This window comes from Mustelus asterias, chromosome 19, assembly GCF_964213995.1.
Source record: "Mustelus asterias chromosome 19, sMusAst1.hap1.1, whole genome shotgun sequence".
Classification (NCBI taxonomy): Eukaryota; Metazoa; Chordata; class Chondrichthyes; order Carcharhiniformes; family Triakidae; genus Mustelus; species Mustelus asterias.
In genome coordinates this window covers 30,040,027-30,061,305 of record NC_135819.1, presented here as the reverse complement: position 1 = coordinate 30,061,305, position 21,279 = coordinate 30,040,027, and the positions used below count along the sequence as shown (strand labels likewise).

At 43.6% G+C, this 21,279-nt stretch overlaps 1 protein-coding gene and 1 long non-coding RNA gene across 2 annotated transcripts in view; one reads left to right on the top strand and one right to left on the bottom strand.

Moving 5' to 3' along the window:
* The window catches only part of LOC144507847 (ubiquitin-conjugating enzyme E2 N-like), a 24,527-nt gene extending 22,251 nt beyond the window's left edge, over positions 1–2,276 (bottom strand). Inside the window, exon 1 of the mRNA XM_078235242.1 lies at positions 1,953–2,276. Within this exon, the coding sequence (XP_078091368.1) occupies positions 1,953–1,985 (33 nt within the window). The 5' untranslated portion in view covers positions 1,986–2,276. The remainder of the gene's footprint in view (positions 1–1,952) is intronic.
* On the top strand, positions 1,360–21,279 carry LOC144507851 (uncharacterized). Its single transcript, XR_013500152.1, has 3 exons — positions 1,360–1,893; positions 6,008–6,137; positions 18,775–21,279. It is a non-coding gene; the product is annotated as an uncharacterized LOC144507851 (long non-coding RNA).

The window sequence follows — 21,279 nt, the reverse complement described above, 5'->3', positions numbered from 1 at the left end:
GTAAGACAAATGCACTGCATCTTTTACAACCTCAGAGCATCTTAAAGTGCTTTACAGCCGGTGAAATACATTTGAAACTCAATCAGTAATGTAAAGTAGCAGCAGCAAAGTAGGAAATGCCTGTTTGCTTCAAATCACCACAAACAAGGCAATAAAAGCCACATAAATCGGATTCTGTCCTTTGAAAGAGTAGCACATCATAGTGAATTTACTTAGGTTGTCACTGCCTCAAAAGGTTTGTTTAGACTGGACCTGTTTTAAAGCCACACTACTGTGGCTTTAAAAATAGTCCAAAAATGTGCAGGTTAGGTTGATTGGCTATGCTAAATTGTGCCTTAGTATCCCGGGATGTGTAGGTTAGAGGGATTGGCGGGGTAAATGTGTGGGGTTCGGCGATAGGGCCTGGGGTGGGATTGTTGTCTGTGCAGACTCGATGGGCCGAATGGCCTCCTTCTGAACTGTAGGGTTTCTATGATTCTATTGTCCGTTAGCACCTTTTAATCTTCTGGTTGACTCCCATAGTTGTAAAATGACGGAATTGACCAAATATATTTGTACTGGATTTTGTTTTGACACATTTTGAATTACTGCATTACATTCTGTCAGAAAGAATATTCCCGATGGTCGGGGAGCCCAGAACTGGGGGTCAGAGTTTTCAGGTAAGGGGTAAACCTTTTAGAACTGTGATGAGGAGAAATTTCTTCATTCACAGTGGTGAATCTGTGGAATTCACTGCCACAGAAAGTAGTTGAGGCTGAAGCATTGTGTGGGATTGTGGTCGGTGCAGACTCGATGGGCCGAATGGCCTCCTTCTGCACCGCAGGATTCTATGATCGAAATGCATGGTGCACCAGGCTCAAAGGGTCTACTGCTTCTATTTTCTACGCTCCCGTTTCTACTCTACTGAGGCTCCTTCACTCATGAGCCACAATGTCTCTCAGAGGGTCAGTTCAGGCAAGGAGCCAAATGGAGAACTCCATTTTAAGCCTTTTTGTTCTTGTCCGGGACACTCTTGCTCTGGTGGTGCTGTTGGCACGATGGCGGCGGCTGGGGGTCAACTCCCAGGGAGGCGAGCCGAGAATAGATGTGGAAAGTGCTAGAAGCTTCCACTGCAGCCGAAACGGAAACGCTAATGTCGCAGCAGCAGTTTAAATGTCACGCAGCCTCCCCCCTCCGAAATCGATCCCCGGGCAGCCAATCTGCGCCGCCACAACATGGCTGAATGAAGACAGCCGCGGTCCCCTCCCCCACCCCGCGGATTACGTGTTCACCGCCCCACCCCACCCCCACACCTGGCCGTGATCACGTACCCCTGGCGCGAGCCCCCATGGGTCATCGCCCCCCGCCCCTCCCCCACACCTGGCAGGCTCAGCGCTCGCGAACCACCTCCCCCCCCCCTCGCCCGGGCGGCGCGAGCGCCTCTTTCAAATGCAACGGCCGCTCCGCCCGCCCGCCCATCCATCCCCTCAGGCAGCGCCGGCCACACGCGCCGGGGTCTTTCCTCCCAACCCCCTCAGTCGCCGACACTCATCTTCACTGAAGCCATTACCGAGTCGGGAAAACAGTACCGAGCCTTGCCATTCCCCCCCTCCCCCCTGTCAGTCAGTCAGTTACCCCACACCCCCGCTCGGTCACCAGGCTGCTCTGATGCAACCCTTCCCGGTAAAGCGGGGCAGGTAAGGCCTTCTCTTGAGCCTCGCCTCGGGCCCTCCGCCGTATGGGCCTCGCACGCTTGGCTTCAGCGAGTACCCGAACTCCCTCCTCCCCTTCACTCCCGCCCAGCCGCCATGTCGATGCCATGAGGCTTTCTTTCTCGGGCTTTGGCTGTCTGAAAGCGGAAGTGGTTTCGGCAGGGCGGCGAGAGAAAATAAAAATGCCCGACCGCCTCAACAGGTAATTCAATATATTGTTAAATCTGTACGTATAAAAAGCAGCCTTTTCCAGTGCCGTACCTTGGTGATGCGCCTGGGAAGCCCGGCTGCCATTGTAACTCGATGTTTAGACAGCGATTCTCTTTCTTTTTCTCTCTCTTCCCACAAAAACTGCGGGAGGAGCCGGAGCCTGTCGTCTCTCTCCCTCTGTCCTTTTTTTCTTGCCCTTCCCCCCTCCCTTCCGCGTGCGTCGGACGGTCCGCGCGGGGGCTGCTGGGGGATGTAGTCCAGCAGCCGGCTCCGCCCCTTCAGCTGACCGCGCGGGTGGACTACAACTCCCAAGCTACACCGCGGCCCCCCCTCCGCCACGGGCGGCTTGGCCCCTGTGCTGTGTGTTGGGCCGGGGAAATGAAAATGATTGTGCGTGTCTGGTGTCGAAGTATGGAAATACTGCCAGTTAGGCACCATCTCGAAATCAACATTTCACTAGAATCAGCAACCAACTTTTTTTGTGAAATGCTGCTTAAAGACCAGTTATATCACCAGCACCACCCCGCGTGGATACCCACACCTATTTACCATTTTTTCCCAGTGGCTTAAGAGTTACAATCATAGAATCCCTACTAGAAGAAGGCCATTTGGCCCATCGAGACCACAATCCTACCCAGACCCTAGCCCAGTAACCCCACGTATTTGCATGCAAATCCCCTGACACTAAGGGGCAATTTAGCATAGCCAATCTACCTAACCCGCACATGTTTGGACTGTGGGAGAAACCAGAGCATCCAGAGGAAACCCACGCAGACACAGGGAGAATGTGCAAACTCCACACACAGTGACTGAGGCCGGAATTGAGCTTGGGTCCCTGGTGCTGTGAGGCAGCAGTGCTAACGAATGTGACAAAGAAACTTTTCAACACCATGCTTAAATTTAAGGATAATTTCAACACTCGTTAGTTTTTAAGCAAACTAGATTTTAGTTAAATAATACAAAACAATAGCTTATTTTGCAATGTTCAAAGTTTGCTGCATTTGACCTTCACCATCAAGGCCTACATGACAGTACTAACTAGTTCCAGTATATCCTCATATTGGCCACCTCACAGCTTGCCCAATCTAGCATTTAGTTTGTCCTAACCATGCTTGACTCTGCTAACGAGTTCCTGTCCTTCACCATCCTTTCCTGGTCTGGCTTCCAGCCCTACAGTAATCTACTCCCACAACACCCCTCCTGATCCTACACTATCCCAATTCTAGAACTTAAAAACTAGTAGTAGTCAACTCTATATTGTGCAACCCTGCAGAAACTTTCCTGGTAGTAGCCACTCTCTCCAAATTCCCAGCTCCCATTCTGTCCAAACTGATGCTCTAGTAGCCACCTGTCTTTGGTTGAACCTTTAGTATTGCACCCCATTTCCCCCCCCCCCCTCCCTGTACAACAGTATAGCAAGCAGCTTGCAGTGTCTATATCTTGAAAAACTTGTATCAGTTATCTTACCAATGTACAACATCATCATTCTCTCTTTTTAAAAAAAACATACAAAAATGTTTTTGCCAGTTCCAAATGTGGGAGTGGAGTTTAAAGATCTTATTGCATTATTTGATTGGTACAGCATTTTCCAGGGTTTGGGCTTCCCTACCAACACCAAGAATATAATCTGCAGATTGGCTGCATTTATTCCCCATATCTTCATCTATCTTAAAACTTTGAGACTGGATCACCTTTTGAATAGGGTCATCCAGACTAGAAACGGTAACTCTATTCTCTCTCCACAGATGTTGTTAGACCTGTTGAGATTTTCCAGCATTTTGCACTTTTTTTCAGATTGCAGCATCCCCAGTAATTTGTTTTTATCCACTTCTAGCTTCCCCACTAACCATTCTTTCTTAAGTTCCAAATTCAGCTTCACACCCCATGCCTATAGTACAAAGCTCTTTCCAGTTCCCATTTGGCCAGGTGATTCACCTTCACCAATTTTCCAACAATTGGCCAACAAACAGTTTACTGCTGCAAATGCCCACAGTGCCTTTCATGTAGATAAGTATCCTGTAAACATAATTAAAACTAGAAACAGGCTTAGGTAATTGGCTGGAATGGCTGGCACAGTAGCCAGTGGCAGACAGACCTGAGCAATGAGGTCAGTGGCAGATTTTGGTGTGGGTAGAGTGTAATGTAAGCTTGGCATGTCAGCTAGGACAAGCACTAGTAAATTCATCTGGGAATATTGGAGAACAAGAGGGGCATGTTAGTCTGTAGAAAAGCCTATAGTGATAGTAAGCAGGCTCAGGAGTGATGTGCAAATACTTATTAGGAGTAGGCCATTTGGCCCTTTAATCCTGCTCGTTCAATATGATCATGCCTGATGTGATTGTGGCCTGAACTCCACATTCCACCGACCTCAATAACCTTGGATTCTTCTCCTTCTGCCTTAAAATATTCATTGATCCTGTCTTCACCTCTTTTGGGGAAGAGAGTTCCAAAGATTCGTGACCCTCCGAGAAAAAAATTCTTCTCATCTCAGTCTTTATTGGAAGAGCCCTTTTTTTAAACAGTACAAAAGGATTTTCACAGTAACTTCATTGCAGTGTTAATGTAAGCCTACTTGCAACACTGATAAACTTTAAAACTTTAAAATTTTAAACTTCATCCCCTAGTTCTAGTCTCACAGGGGAACCTTCTTTCTGCATCCACCCTGTCAATTTCCCACAGGATGTTATATGTTTCAATAAGATTACTGCTTAATTTTCTCAATTCCGATGCATACATCACAGTCTGTCTAGCCTTTACTCGTGAGATAAGTGGCAATTGTTTAGCAATACTCTGCTAATTGATGCTCAGCATCTGGAGGAAACCCATGCAGACATGGGGAGAATGTGCAAACACCACACTGACAGTGACCCAAGCCAGGAATCGAACCCAGGTCCCTGGCGCTGTGAGGCAGCAGTGCTAACCATTGTGCCACCATGCCACCCTAAATTTGTGTTTTTACTGCATTGATTGATTATATAGGGTTCTGTCCTGCAAAGGTAAGTTGACCATAGCATTGATCAGCATTGAGTAAGTGTTGGGATGTATTAGAATAATTTTCCCATTGGAAATAATGCAATTATGCATTCAAAACTGAAAAGAAATATCATGTTTGGGAATGCTACTGTTATGATATTAAATGATTTAAATGTCCACAGCTCTTTATTGGGAAAATTGGTCTGCAGTTTTTCACTTGGGCAGGGAAAGACACCTGCTCCTGGACTGCTTTGATTGACAGAGCATCCAATGTAACTTGGGAGAAAAAAGGGCCATTTGTTTTTGCAGTTTCAATTGGGTCCATTGTTTGAATTTCCAAGTGTTTGTTTTGTCGGGTTGAGGTGTCATGAATGCCTGGCTGAGTTTCAAAAGCTACAGAACCACTTACCTCAGTAGGGGGCACAGCTTAATTGGTTTTAAGTGGTTATTAAAGGATAATCGGTCTTTTGATGTGGTTTCTGAATAGATGTTTGTTTGCTTTTACAGCCAAATGAAAACTTGAGGGGATTTACATTTTTTCAATTGTCAGGATTTTTTTTTTAAAAATGAGAAAGCTCTATTAGCTTATGAGAAGAGTACTTTTTAATATCCATTTCAAAGGATTCCCGTTGTTATTACATGGCTCTTGAACATTGTACAGAATGAATACTGTTTGAGTGGCTGTGGAGATACATGGAAGGTACGAAAGAGTAGGGGAGCTATGAGGGGCATGGGGGAGGGGGAAAGGGCTTGTGGGTCTGACATTCATCACTGCAATTGGGCCAGTGCCCAGTAAACTAAGGCAAGTATTCTAACCTGCTGGCCTCACCATCTGTCCTCTTCTATTGCTGCCTCGGGCCTGCCTCCAAAGGTGGCCGGCTTGATTCCAGCCCACTCTGCCTCCCCAGATGAAAAAATGACAAGCCTTTTTAAAAAGAGAGAGGTCTGCTGAATCAGGAAGCTTCACGACTCTACCTTCCCACCTCCCTCATGAAAATCCGGCCCAAAAGGTCTTCTATTGGCAAATGAACAGTAAAAGGAAGGGGTGGGGCTGATCAGGGACTGAAAAGGACCATGAAAGCAAAGGGCATGGCTGAGCTGCTAAGTGACTACTTTGCATCTGTCTCTACCAGATAAGAAGATGCTGCTGGAACCATGGTGAAAGAATGAGGAAAAGCAATATAAAATAAGGAGTTCAATTCTAAAGAGAGTGCAAGAACAGAGGGACCTGGGAATGTGATGAAATACTCTCCTTTTGCCTGGGTGAGTGCAGCTCTAACAACAATCGAGAAACACCAACAACATCCAAGGCAAAGCAACCTTATTTGGCACCCCATCCACTACCTTCAATATTAATTCCAGTGGCAGCAGGGGGTGGCACATTGACACAGTGGTTAGCACTGCTGCCTCATGGCACCAGGGACCTGTGTTCAATCTCTGGCGTGGGACACTGTGCGGAGTCTGCACCTTTCTCCTGTGTCTGCGTGTGTTTCCTCCGGGTGCCCCGGTTTCCTCCCACAGTCTGAAAGATGTGGTGGTTAGGTGCATTGACCATGCTAAATTCTCCCCCAGTGTACCCAAACAGGCACCAGAGTGTGGCAACTGGGGAATTTTTATTGTAACTTCATTGCGGTGTTAATGTAAGCCTACTTGTGACACTAATAAATAAACTTTATAACTATGCACTATTTACAAGTTGCACTGCAGCTATCAAACCTGTGACCTCTACCACCTAGAAAGTCAAGGGAATCAGATGCATGGGAACAACTCTACCAACAAGTTCCCCTCCAAGCTACACACCATTCTGAATTGGAACTATGTTGTTGTTCCTTCCAATAATATAGTTGGTTTATTGTGCCGTTGGGTCAAAATTCTGGAACTGGGTGTTACTCCCAACAAATAGATGTGGTGGAAGAATCAATCCAGACTAATCTTTTAGGGTATGCCAGTTTATTGTAAACACTTAGTCAATCCTACTAATCTACAAGAAGTTTTCGCCACAAAATGTTCCAACTATCTTTATTTATAGGACAAGCAATGTCACATGTTTAACTAGCCTTAACAAGGGAATTGCCATACACTGTAATTAATAGTACATTTCTTTTCTAAATTAAAGCTTCAAAAGAAAAATAAAAAATGATTATTCTTTTGAATCTAAGCAGAAATAAATGATCTCATATTTCCATATCTATGAATTTCATAATTCCTTTACCAGGTATACATAAGCCACGATTAAAAATAGAAATTAGTTTTTCATTTCATCATTATGACATAAGATAACCCTTTTCTAATATATTTAATAATTTCTTAGAGCAGGCACTTCTTTTTATAAAATAGTCTGATAGCAGGTGAGTTGTCTTAATCCATTGTATTTTAGAGATTTCCCTTGTCTCTGTCATTTTGTTAAGCTGGCTGGTCTGTTCTTGGTCATTTCTCAATTTCATTCTTTGTTGAATGAACATTAACCCAAAGAGACCAGTTGTCAACATAACATTCTATGGGTAAACTTTTCTCACATTGTCCTTTTATATAATATTACTGACAATGGATAAGTAAATCCCCCCAATATCCAATGCTTCTCCCAATGCCAGTGTTTCAGCAGCAGCTAATGTGCTGTTTATGACTATTATAATTTTCTTGGCCCCCCCTCCCCCCACATCACACACACACACACACACACACACACACACTTGCAATTTTTTTCCCACCAAGACTATGATAAACTCTGCTGTGCTAAAGTACTGGACAATGGTAATTTTTAGTGATGCTTCACATGTCAAACTTGTATCTTCTGGCTCACCCAAAGCTGGGAACATGTTACAAAGAACAATACAGCACAGGAACAGGCCCTTTGGCCCTCCAAGCCCGCGCCGCTCCCTGGTCCAAACTAGACCATTCTTTTGTATCCCTCCATTCCCACTCCGTTCATATGGCTGTCTAGATAAGTCTTAAACGTTCACAGTGTGTCCGCCTCCACCACCTTGCCTGGCAGCGCATTCCAGGCCCCCACCACCCTCTGTGTAAAATATGTCCGTCTGATATCTGTGTTAAACCTCCCCCCCTTCACCTTGAACCTATGACCCCTCGTGAACATCACCACCGACCTGGGGAAAAGCTTCCCACCATTCACCCTATCTATGCCTTTCATAATTTTATACACCTCTATTAAGTCTCCACTCATCCTCCGCCTTTCCAGTGAGAACAACCCCAGTTTACCCAATCTCTCCTCATAACTAAGCCCCTCTATACCAGGTAACATCCTGGTAAACCTCCTCTGTACTCTCTCCAAAGCCTCCACGTCCTTCTGGTAGTGTGGCGACCAGAACTGGACGCAGTATTCCAGATGCGGCCGAACCAACATTCTATACATCTGCAACATCAGACCCCAACGTTTATACTCTATGCCCCGTCCTATAAAGGCAAGCATGCCATATGCCTTCACCACCTTCTCCACCTGTGACGTCACTTTCACACCCAGGTCCCTCTGCGTATCTACACCCTTTATGGTTCTGCCATTTATCATATAGCTCCTCCCTACATTATTTCTACCAAAATGCATCACTTCGCATTTATCAGGATTGAACTCCATCTGCCATTTCTTTGCCCAAATTTCCAGCCTATCTATATCCTTCTGTAGCTTCTGACAATGCTCCTCACTATCTGCAAGTCCTGCCAATTTTGTGTCGTCCGCAAACTTACTGATCACCCCAGTTACACCTTCTTCCAGATCATTTATATAAATCACAAACGGCAGAGGTCCCAATACAGAGCCCTGCGGAACACCACTAGTCACAGGCCTCCAGCCGGAAAAAGACCCTTCCACTACCACCCTCTGTCTTCTGTGACCAAGCCAGTTTTCCACCCATCTAGCCACCTCCCCCTTTATCCCATGAGATCCAACCTTTTTCACCAGCCTACCATGAGGGACTTTGTCAAACGCTTTACTAAAGTCCATATAGACGACATGTTCACATCTTTCCAAATATAACTTTTTGTTAGTGTTTTATTTGCTCTCAAAATTTCCTCAACTGAAGCATATTTCATCATGGTACTTTGCTCTAATGTTTCTAGTGTTAGAGCTTGTCATCTCTTTTCAAAGCCTCAGGCTACTAATCTCACTTAGCCTTATACGCACCGTCTGGGAGTATGTTTTCTGTACAGATTCACTGGTAAGATAAAGTTGGCCGTCAGGTACTTCAGTGTATACTCCAAATCCCTAACTCTTTCTGTTTGGCTTCCTTTATTAACTTATTTTTCGATTTATTAGCAGCGACTAAAATCTCTGTCGTGAGGACTTCTTGCTTCTATTGAGATTACTAGCTTATTCTCTAGGCCTCATTGCCATTACACAATGGTCTCTACTTTCATTCCTGTTCATTTCTGGACTATAACTCTTTGATCTTTCTCCCATACAAACAGAACTTCATCCGTAGGTTGCGATTTTTTTTCTTCTGGGGTCATGGCCACTTTCTGGTTCAGTGTCAGAACTGATGTTACACTTTTTAGGTTTCCACATCTTTACATTGTTTTGCCAGTCCACACCACATACTGTAGAAGTGCAACCAGTGTCCAAACCTGCACAGGAATCAACCATCAGTATGCTCATTACTGGATTCAAACTGACCAATAAAAATTCCATCATGGCAGTTACCATCATTTTCAGTCTCAATACTACCTGTCCTTCCACCTATCTTTGTATAATCTGCAAACTTAGTTACAATGCCCTCAATTCCTTCATCTAGATCATTGATGTATAAAAGTGAAAAGTTGTGGTCCCAACACTGACCCCAGTGGAACTCCACTAGTTACTGGTTGCCATCCTGAAAAGGACCCTTTTATCCCCACTCGATACCTTCTGCCAGTCAGTCCATCTTCCATTCATGCTAATAACTTGCCTCTAACACCATGGGCTCTTATCTTATTCAGCTGCCTCCTGTGCGGCACCTTGTCAAGGCCTTCTGGACATCCAAGAAGATAATGTCCACTGACTCCTTTGTCTAACCTGTTTGTTACCTCAGAGAATTCTAACAGATTTGTTGGGCATGACATCCCCTTGATGAAGCCATGCTGACTTCACCCTATTTTATCATGCAATTCCAAGTGCTCTGAAATCTCATCCTTAATAATGGATTCTAAAATCTTAGCAACAACTGAGATCAGGTTAACCAGCTTGTAATTTCCAATCTTTTGCCTCCCTCCCTTCTTAAACAGGGATTTTACCCATGATTTTTCATCACTATATTGGAATTTTCATCTTAATGTTTGGTCAACCTTGAAATTGAGCCACCATTGAATCCTCTATCCTTTGTTTCACAGCATTTTTGTTTGCATTTGCTAAGAGTGGGAACAACCGTTTTCCCAGAAATTCTTTTAGGGCTGCAGCCTTTGATCTAGGAAAGATTCTTTCCCCAGAAATTGAACCCTTGTTAGTACCAAAAGATAATCAACATGGTAAATCCAGGCATAGTCCAGTAATTTAAACGCCAATACGGATTCTGGAATTTCAAATCTTTATAGTCTCTTATCATATTTATCAAAATCCATTATATATTCTTCAATGGATCGATCCTCTGATTACCTAATTGTATCAAATATTGCCCAATCTTCACATGCTTTCAATATCTTGTCCTTTTTGTAAAATATATCCAAAAATTTGAACAGAAGGTTTGATCCCATTTCTTAATACAGATCATCCATTTCCACGCTGAAAATACCTAATTCGCTTACTTTTGGGAATTGGTAATGTCAATGCCATACCTTGTTTCATTTGGGGTAGGAAGTAATGTGGGTCCACATTTAAATAAGGTGCCTGAAGATTGGAGGGTAGCAACTGTGTGCCTTTAAGAAGGGCTGCAGGGAAAAGACCGTCTGCAGTGGGTAAGTTGTTAGAAGGTATTCTGAGAGACAGGATCTACAGGCATTTAGAGAGGCAAGGACTGATTAGGAACAATCAGCATGGCTTTATGAGTGGAAAATCATGTCTCACGAATTTGATCGAATTTTCTGAAGGTAAATGAGGGCAGTGCAGTCAACGTTGTTTACAAGGACTTTAGCAAGGCCTTTGACAGGGTACCACCGCATGTTGCAAAAGGTTAAGTCTCACAGGATCCAGGGTGAGGTAGCCAATTGGATATAAAATTAGCTTGATGACCGAAGACAGAGGGTGGTTGTAGAGGGTTGTTTTTCAAACTGGAGGCCTGTGACCAGCAGTGTTCCACAGGGATCGGTGCTGCGTCCACTGTTACTTGTCATTTATGTAAATGATTTGGATGAGAATTTAAAAGGGATGGTTAGTAAGTTTTCAGGTGACACCAAGATTGATGGCATAGTGGACAGTGAAAAGGTTATCTAGGATTGCAACAGGATCTTCATCAATTAAGCCAATGGGCTGATGAATGGCAGATGGAGTTAATTTAATAAATGCGAGGTGATGCATTTTGGTAGATCAAACCAGGGCAGGACTTAATAGGGAAAACGCTTGAATCTCTCATCAAGGAAGAAATAACGAGACATCTGGATATAAATTGTCCCATTGGTAAGACGCAGCATGGGTTCATGAAGGGCAGGTCATGTTTGACTAATTTGGTGGAATTCTTTGAGAACATTACATGTGCAGTGGACAATGGGGAACCTGTGGATGTGGTGTATCTGGATTTCCAGAAGGCATTTGAAAGGTGCCGCACCAAAGACTGCTGCATAAGATAAAGGTGCACGGTATTACGGGTAATGTATTAGCATGGATAGAGGATTGGTTAACTAACAGAAAGCAAAGAGTGGGAGTAAATGGGTGTTTTTCTGGTTGGCGATCAGTGACTAGTGGTGTGCCTCAGGGACCAGTGTTGGGACCACAATTGTTTGATTTTACATAGATGATTTGGAGTTGGGGACCAAGTGTAGTGTGTCAAAATTCGCAGATGACACTAAGATAGGTGGCAGAGCAAAGTGCGCAGAGGACGCTGAAACTCTGCAAAGGGATATAGATAGTCTAAGTGAGTGGGCAAGGGTCTGGCAGATGGAGTACAATGTTGGCAAATGTGAGGTCATCCATTTTGGTAGGAATAACAGCAAAATGGACTATTATTTAAATAGTAAAGAATTGCAGCATGCTGCTGTGCAGAGGGACCTGCGTACCCTTGTGCAGGAATCTCAAGGAGTTGTTTGCAGGTGCAGCAGGTAATTAAGAAGGCAAATGGAATTTTGTCCTTCATTGCTAGAGGGATGAAGTTTAAAAACAGCGAGGTTATGTTGCAGCTGTATAACGTGCTGGTGAGGCCACACCTGGAGTACTGTGTACAGTTTTGGTCTCCTTACTTGAGAGAGGATATACTGGCACTGGAGGGGGTGCAGAGGATATCAACTAGGTTGATTCCGGAGTTGAGAGGGTTGGCTTATGAGGAGAGACTGAGTAGACTGGGGCTATACTCATTGGAATTCAGAAGAATGAGGGGAGATCTTATAGAAACGTGTAAGATTATGGGCGGCACGGTCGCACAGTGGTTAGCACTGCTGCTTCACAGCTCCAGGGTCCCGGGTTCGATTCCCGGCTCGGGTCACTGTCTGTGTGGAGTTTGCACATTCTCCTTGTGTCTGCGTGGGTTTCCTCCGGGTGCTCCGGTTTCCTCCCACAGTCCAAAGATGTGCAGGTTAGGTTGATTGGCCAGGTTAAAAAAATTGCCCCTTAGAGTCCTGGGATGCGTAGGTTAGAGGGATTACCGGGTAAAATATGTGGGGTTAGGGCCTGGGTGGGAATGTGGTCGGTGCAGACTCGATGGGCCGAATGGCCTCCTTCTGCACTGTAGGGTTTCTATGATTTCTATGATTATGAAGGGAATAGATAAGATAGAAGCAGGGAAGTTGTTTCCACTGGCGGGTGAAACTAGAACTAGGGGGCATAGCCTCAAAATAAGGGGAAGCAGATTTAGGACTGAGTTGAGGAGGAACTTCTCCACACAAAGGGCTGTGAATCTGTGGAATTCCCTGCCCAGTGAAGCAGTTGAGGCTACCTCATTGAATGTTTTTAAGGCAAGGATAGATAAATTTTTGAACAGTAAAGGAATTAAGGGTTATGGTGAGCAGGCGGGTAAGTGGAGCTGAGTCCACAGAAAGATCAGCCATGGTCTTATTGAATGGCGGAGCAGGCTTGAGATGGCCTACTCCTGCTCTTAGTTCTTATGTTTACTCAGTTCATGGTAGGGCGTTGGAAAGAGTAACAGAACAAAGAGATCTAGGGGTATACGTTCATAGCTTCTTGAAAATGGAGTCACAAGTGGACAGGGTGATGAAGAAGGCATTCGGCATGCTTGGGTGGCATGGACAAGTTGGATTGAAGGACCTTGTTCCATGCTGTAAACCTTTATGACTCTATGGGGGTGATTTTACCATCGCGTTATGCCTGTTTTCAGGTGCAACATGGTGGTAAAGTCAGGTGCAAAACGCTTAGTGCGATTGGCGCCAGTTTTCGTGACCGGTGCCATTTTAGGAGTGCCGTATTTCTGGCGCAGTCAGTCTCACGCTTGTGATGGGCGGGTGGTAGGTTCCTATATGGTAATGTATTATAATGCTGTTTTACATCTGCTTGGTGAGCCTGGCGCTCAATCATCTAGCCCCCCCCCCCATATTTATGATTTCGGGAAAGGTTCACGGCAGCAAGGAATAGACATGCTCCCCATGAATGGGGAGCAGCCGACTTGGCCTCGCTGGTGGAACTGGAGGCCATTGAGGCCCCTGGGGAGGCCGAGGGCAAGGGCGGGTGCCCCTTGGGCCGTGCCTGACTGGCAGTGCCACCCTGGAACCTGGGCAATGCCAGTCTGGCATCTGGTTAATGATGTGGAGATGCCGGCGTTGGACTGGGGTAAACACAGTAAGAAGTCTCACAACACTAGGTTAAAGTCCAACAGGTTTATTTGGTAGCAAAATCCACTAGCTTTCGGAGCGCTGCCCCTTCGTCAGGTGAGCACACCACTGCCACTCTGTGATCCGCGATCGTTGGGGGTGGGGCGGAGGGCGGCAGGCCTATGATCGATGTGGGGAGGGAGGGTCTGCAATCGGTCTGAGCGTCGGGGGGATGGCTGGGGCTATATCTCAGGCTGCAGACCCCCGCAACTGGTCCAGAGTCAGTCAAAATTGGTGGATAGTCAGAACTTGCAATTTTGCACTGTCCTTCTGCCATTCTGTAACTTCAGCAACAAGATTGAGACAAAAGTCTATATATAGCAATCAATCACCAAGCTTCTGCCACCACTGTTACTCCCAACAAGGGTGGCTGTGATGGCAGAATCAATTCAAACTGGTCTTTTAGGTTCAAACTGGTTTATTGTAAGACACTTTGTCAGTCCTACTAATCTTCAAAAGCTTTCCCTACAGTGTTCCAGCTGTCTCTAATTCGAGGACAATTAATGTCACATGTTTAACTACCAATTCCCTTAAGCTTATTGCCATGCACTGTGATTAATAGCACACTGACAGAGGGTGTACTCTGCAGCTCATGGACTGCAGTGATTCAAGAATGCTACTCAGCCCCACCTTCTCAATAGCAATTAGGGATGGGCAATATGAAGTACAAAATCGACTCAGTTTTGATGAATCCTTACAAAACACTTTTAAGCCTAAATTGGAGTATTGTGTCCAATTCTGGCACCACATTTTTGAGGATGCAGAAAATATTTGCAAAAATGGTTCAGAAAGATGCAGATTTCAATTATGTAGACAGATTGGAGAAGCTGGGGTTGTTCTCTTTAGAGAGAAGGTTGTGAGGTTTTTTTTGATAGACGTGTTCAAAATCATGAGGGAAAATTGCAAAAGGGAACTGGATAAGCTTCTGTGGGAAATTTTTGTAGGGCAATGGACTGTGAGATCATAGCTGGATTGGCCTCCTATGCTTCAACAATTCTTTGACTAGCACTTCCTTCCATGCATATATTTGCCTCACAGTATAAGAATGCTTAGGAGGTATCCTGACCGCTGGAAAAGGTTTGCAGAATGAACATTAGTGAATGGTGTAAGGTAATGAAACCAGATTTGGACTTTGTTAGGCAATGTAAACTTAAATTCCAGCCTTGAATTTTGTTCACATTCCAATATCCCTGAGAGTTTCCTGACCTTGGTTGCATAACATAGAGGAAGGAAGGAGGCTGGGCTTGAGGCATTCTTTTCGATTTTGCTATTATGTTTTGTGGTAGATAAGGAAGCATTCAAACTATTTGAGTTTCAGTTTTCTAACCTCCAGTATAAGGAGAATATGGATAGCAGGGAATGAGATTGCAGGAGTTTGCAAAGTACAATATCATCAGCTAAAGATCTGTAAAGATTTGCAGCACAGAAGGACGCATTCAGCCCATTGGATCTGCTGGAGTAATCCCAATGTCACACTCCCCGAAGCCCTATGTCACTCTTGGAATATTTACACTTACCTTCTGTCTCCCCTTGGCCCTCCATCAATCCCATAGAACCACAGAATCCCTACAGTGCAGAGGGAGGTCATTCGGTCCATCAAGTCAGCACTGACTCTCAAAAAGATTACCTTACCTAGGCCCACCCCTTCCCCGGCCCCATCCCTGTAACTCTGCGCATTTACCATGGCCAATCCACCCAACCTACACATTAATTAATCCCCTATACAGCTCTCCCAATTTACGTATCAACTAAAAACTAATTTCACTGCCCAACTCTATCCATAGCCTTGCATTCCCTTGCTGCAAGTATTTATTAAATATTCTCTCATAAGATGCACTAGTCTCCGTCTCAACTACTCCAAATAGCAAAGTATTCCATGTTCCCAACAATTCTTCATGAAAAGAAGTTATTACACAATTTGAGTCTTGCTAATTTTTCTTTTGATGCTACAATTTACAACAGTGTAACGGAAGCTGATTTCTTCTTGCTGCAGAACATAATCTTCCAAGCTTTTTGGTTGTGATGGCAAGAGGATTTGAGAGTAGTGCTATGATTCCAGGAAGCTATGCTACCTTTGCTTTAATGCCTTAGGCAAAAAAGCCATTTCCTTTGGCACAATGGTGACTCAATGGGTACAGAATGTAATTACTGGTATAGAATTTTTATATTTTCTTACTGCTTCAATTGCAATTCCTCCTTCCTGCTCCACCTCCTACCTCAACTTGAAAGCATTGATTCATGCTGGTAACACTGAGCAGCATCCTGAACCTTAATCAAGTGGCTCTTTTTCATTTTTGTGAGCTCAGACAGCTTGTACCCACAATCTATTTGTCATCATGCCTCAATGCAATTTCAGCATCACCTGACATCAATTTGCATGCACTTCCCTGTACGGGGTCTCCAGATAGTGAACAAAAAAAATTATAGCACCGGAACAGGCCCTTCGGCCCTCCAAGCCTGCACCGATCATGTTGCCAGTCTGAACTAAAACCTCCTATCTTTCTGGGGACCATATGCCTCTATTCCTATCCTATTCATGTATTTGTCAAGATGCCCCTTAAAAGTCACTATCGTATCTGCTTCCACTACCTTCCCCGACAGCGAGTTCCAGGCAACCACCACCCTCTGTGCAAAAAAAACACTTGCCTCATACATCTCCTTTATACTTTACCCCACCCCACCCCGCACCTTAAACCTATGACCCCTAGTAATTGACTCTTCCACCCTGGGGAAAAAGCTTCTGACTATCCATTCTGTCCATGCCCCTCATAATCTTGTAGACTTCTATCAGGTCATCCCTCAACCTCCGTGAGAACAAACCAAGTTTCTCCAACCTTGCCTCATGGCTAATGTCCTCCATACCAGGCACCATCCTGGTAAATCTTTTCTGTACCCTTTCCAAAGCCTCCACATCCTTCTGGTAGTGTGGCGACCGGAATTGAACACTATATTCCAAGTGTGGCCTAACTAAGGTTCTATAAAGCTGCAACATCGAGTTGCCAATTTTTAAACTCAATGCAGTTTTCTTTCTATTTTTAACTAGTGCAGGGCATAGGCACCAATTGTCGATCCCAAATGTCCTCCCATTAAAATCAGCTAGACTGGGAAATGAGACGATTATGTTTGTGTTCTGTGTGAGAAATTTGAACACTTTCTAACAAGAGGTCTCAAAAATGTTAGGGGGTGCATATTTTTCATTTGAAATATTTAGTAATCTGGGCTGACCTTAAATAATAGGAGTGCTGCAAAACTGATGAAGTCAGTATTTATTTCCCTTGAGACGATGGTGGTGAGCCTTCTTGAACCACTACAGTCCTTCATCGTAGCAATTTGGTGTAACCGAGTAACTTGCTAGACATTTCAGAGCTTAGTTAAGAGTCAACCATTTGCCATGGGTCTGGAATTGCATATAGACCAGACCACAAGGATGGCAGATTTGCTTCCCCATGGAAGATAGTGAAATAGATAGTTCTTTATGAAAATCTGGTCATTAGTTTCATGGTAATCGTTAGAGAGTCTAGCTTTTTATGTTAGGCTATTTAATTTACTGAATTTAGATGCTCCAGCTGCCTTGCTGAATTTGAACTTGTGTCTCTAGAATATTAGACCAAGCCCTTAGATTAACCACTATGCTACCATTCCCAGTGAGTAGCTAAAAAGGGAGAAAAATTGACTTGTTCCTACTTGATTATTATTCCATGGCTTGATGAAAATGCAGCATGACTAAAGAGAATTGGGCAAATAGCCTACTGTTCATTCTAGGCTGACATAAAGAATGGCCACCTGGGAGAGGTAGTGGAATCCACTCAATGGGACTGCAATCCTGCATCACAGGGATAAACAGTTTCTGCAGTTCCCCCATGCCTTCCTTGAATGTTTGCCATTGCCATTGTTTACTTAAACGTATGCAAAATTGAATAAAATTTACTCAAATATAGTATTTTAATGGGAATAATACCAAAAAGCTGCACTGACTAGTGCAATTATGGAGCATTTTCTCGTAGAAGTAACAAGTGACTGAGCTGTGGTATTGCAAGTATATCGCTGCAGTATCTAAGACTAACCTTTGGAGGTTTCCCCGAGCTCCTAAAACCTGATTAGAGCCAATGGTGGTTTCATAATATCTGTTTGTGCTAAGGTTTAGATTGATTTCAGTTTAAGCTTACACTGCCTTCGTTAGATGATTTCCTTGTCAACAGCAGAGGAGGAGGTTGATGCAAGTCCTCTCCTTCTCTATCAATGTTAACAGAGGGCTCACCATTGCCCTCATCTCATATTATCATCACTAGTGGAATGTATGAAGGGCTAAGATATTTGTTTTAATTTCTTTTTCTGCATTACAAAGACCAGCATGAAATTATTGAGATGTCATGTTACGTGCTCCTCAATAAACCATCTATAGAGTTAATTTTTATAACATTAATTTCGATAATTTATGCATTTATGTTATTAGGGTAGGAAAACAGTGAATAAAGTGGTTAGCACTGCTGCCTCACAGCACCAAGGGCCCGGGTTCAATTCCTGGCTTGGGTCACTGTGCGGAGTCTGCACATTCTCCCCGTGTCTGCGTGGGTTTCCTCCGGGTGTTCTGGTTTCCTCCCACAGTCCGAAAGAAGTGCTGGTTAGGTGCATTGGCCATGCTAAATTCTCCCTCCGTGTACCTGAACAGGCGCCAGAGAATGGCGACCAGGGGATTTTTGCAGTAACTTCATTGCAGTGTTAATGTAAGCCTAATTGTGACACTAATAAATAAACTTTACTTTAAATACCCTGGTACTCCATAACACGGTACGTTATAGTCAATTCTGGATAATGCAGGTTCAACTTAGACCTTGATTTTCATTTAAATTTATCATTGTGGAACTTATTCAGAACACTGAAGTATAAATACGATGAACTGGCAGCCTCATGACTTAACTTTATGTATAAATACCAGTCAAATTTGCATAGTGTTAATGTAAGCCTTACTTATGACTAATAAATAAACTTTAAAAATTTTACTTTACAGATATCCATGCAACAATAATGGAAAATCATGGGCAAAATTTTACGGGCCTTCACTAATGGATTTGCAAGTGGCCTTCCTGCTCATTCTTGACGAGATTTGCCCCACTTTCCCAAGTGTCCCTCCCACTCTGGCCTTCACAACCTCCATCACCTCTTGCCTGCTCCCTCCCTCTCCACTCTCAGGACTTTCTCTTATACCTGTTGCAAGATATCCAAACCAACCTTTGTCCTGGACTCCTGGCACTTAGAATCTGGCATCTGTCTGCAGTCCCAACAGTAGGAAGCTCTCCGGTGGTACATCTGAGGCTACAGAGCCACCAGCTGGCTGAGGCAGGACTTCTTCCTGAGTGAGGGTCAGAGGTCTTATCTCCAGCCAGCAGTGGTAAATGGCTATGTGGTTGCCAAAATTGGCAGGGCTGTGTTCCCTGCTTATGGGGTGGGAAATTCCAGTATTCGAACAATTCTGTCCCTAGAGTACCAAATTATGAAAGATGAAATCTTGCACAATCGCCAAGAAACTGATACCCATATCAAGGAAGGCAGTAGCAAACATTCATTTCACAAGCACTGGAAATCGTTGGATCAGTGCTTTATGAGCTTAAAGATGTTGAGTAGGGTGTCAATGGAGATGCATGTAGATGGCCAAGCAGGAAAGAAAACCCAAAATGCTGACAAGACACCTCTTGTCCACTTTATACACCTTGGTTCACCCAGCATAGAGCCAAAACTGCAAGCATTTCCAACCCTGTAATTCAAGCTTGCTCTAAGAATTTTTGCCATCATATGAATGAAAATACCAGCACCCCAATAGAGTTGGAGCCAGCAAAGAATGGTTATCAATATTTAAGAACTAGCATGGCATTTTGCAAGTCACTCGAAGAGGAGAACAACTGTCTGCAGATTAGCCAGCTGAAACATAAAGAAGATTTTCCTTGAAGGAAGATGCACTGAAAAACCAGGCAGAAACTGACTGTTTTAAAATGAAAGAGAACTGTGTGTTTTCCTGAAAACTTGGTTCTTCCCATCAAGAACATGAGTGTCTCTGTTTTAAAAAAAACCCTACTCTGAAACCCCAGGGGGAAAACTGAATAAACAAAAATGTATTAACTCAGGTTAACACAAACACATCCCTAGCTAATATCAATCACCTGCATTCTCAGCATGTGAGCTGGCTGCCTGTTTTGCAGACAAATTGGCACCGTGTAAAACAGATTAATTTTAAACATACCCCTCAAGAAAAATGATATGAATACACATCTTAAAGGTACAGTATCATTACACCTTCCCCCTTAAAAAAATGAACCAACAATATGAAAGGATGGCTTCATTTTTCAAAACTTCTAGTATTCACACTGTTAGTACTCTAAGATATATACTCACCAGCCATAGTTAATCACTCCCTACTGTTTGACACACAGTCCAACAACGTAGTCTCAGAACGCTGATTCACCAATTTCTCCTTGTTCAATTTAGGTTGTCCTCTTACCTCATGACCAAAAATTAATTCAAATTGACTGATTTTAGTTGATTCATTGCATATATCTCTAATTGCAAAAAGTACAAATGGAATTCCTTTATCCCAATCCTCTGGGTAATCCTTACTATAGGCCCTCAACATGGTGTTTAAAGTTTGATGCCACCGTTTCAAAGCTCCCTGCAATTCTAGATGGTACACAGTTGATTTAAATTGCTTTACTCCTAAACTATTCATAACTTCCCTAATTAGCCTTGCTGTAAAATTTAATCCTTGATCTGATTGTATTTCTGTGGGCAGTCTGTAGCTTGTAAAAAACATTAAGTAACTCCTCCACAATCCTTTACAGTGGTAATATTACAGCCAAATTGTCATGGAATGGCTTCTAGAAATCTATAGATGCATCCATTATGGTCAATAGATATTGATTCCTACTTTTCATTTTAGGGAGGGTCCTACGCAATCAATTAAGACCATTGTAAATAGTTCCTCAAATGTTGGAATGAGTATTATGGATGCTGGCGTTATCACCGCTTGAGATTTCCCTATTACCTGATGTGTGACATGCAAAATTCAACCATATCTTTATGCAATCCAGGCCAATAAAAATGTTTTTGTATTATAGCTTGCGTTTTCCTTACTCCCAAATGACCTCCTACTGGCACATCATGCAACACCTCCTTTCTATAACCAACTGGTAATACCACTTGATGAATTTCTGCCCATTTTTCATCCACCTGAATATGTAAAGGTCTCCATTTCCTCATTAAGACATCATTTTTAAGGTAATAACATTCTGGTATACACACAGATTCTTTTTCTTATGTATATGCTTTCTGATGCAACTGTTTTATCTCTATATCTTCCTGTTGTAACACTGCCAGCTTTCCTGAACTAAAAATATCCACTTCATGCTCCACCTGTTCATGTTCTTTTCCAACTATCTGATCAAAACTTGTTTCTGATAATTGAACTTCAACCTCTTTATCTTCACTCTTTGATGTCTCCTCTTGTCTTAACCTGTGGCTTTGT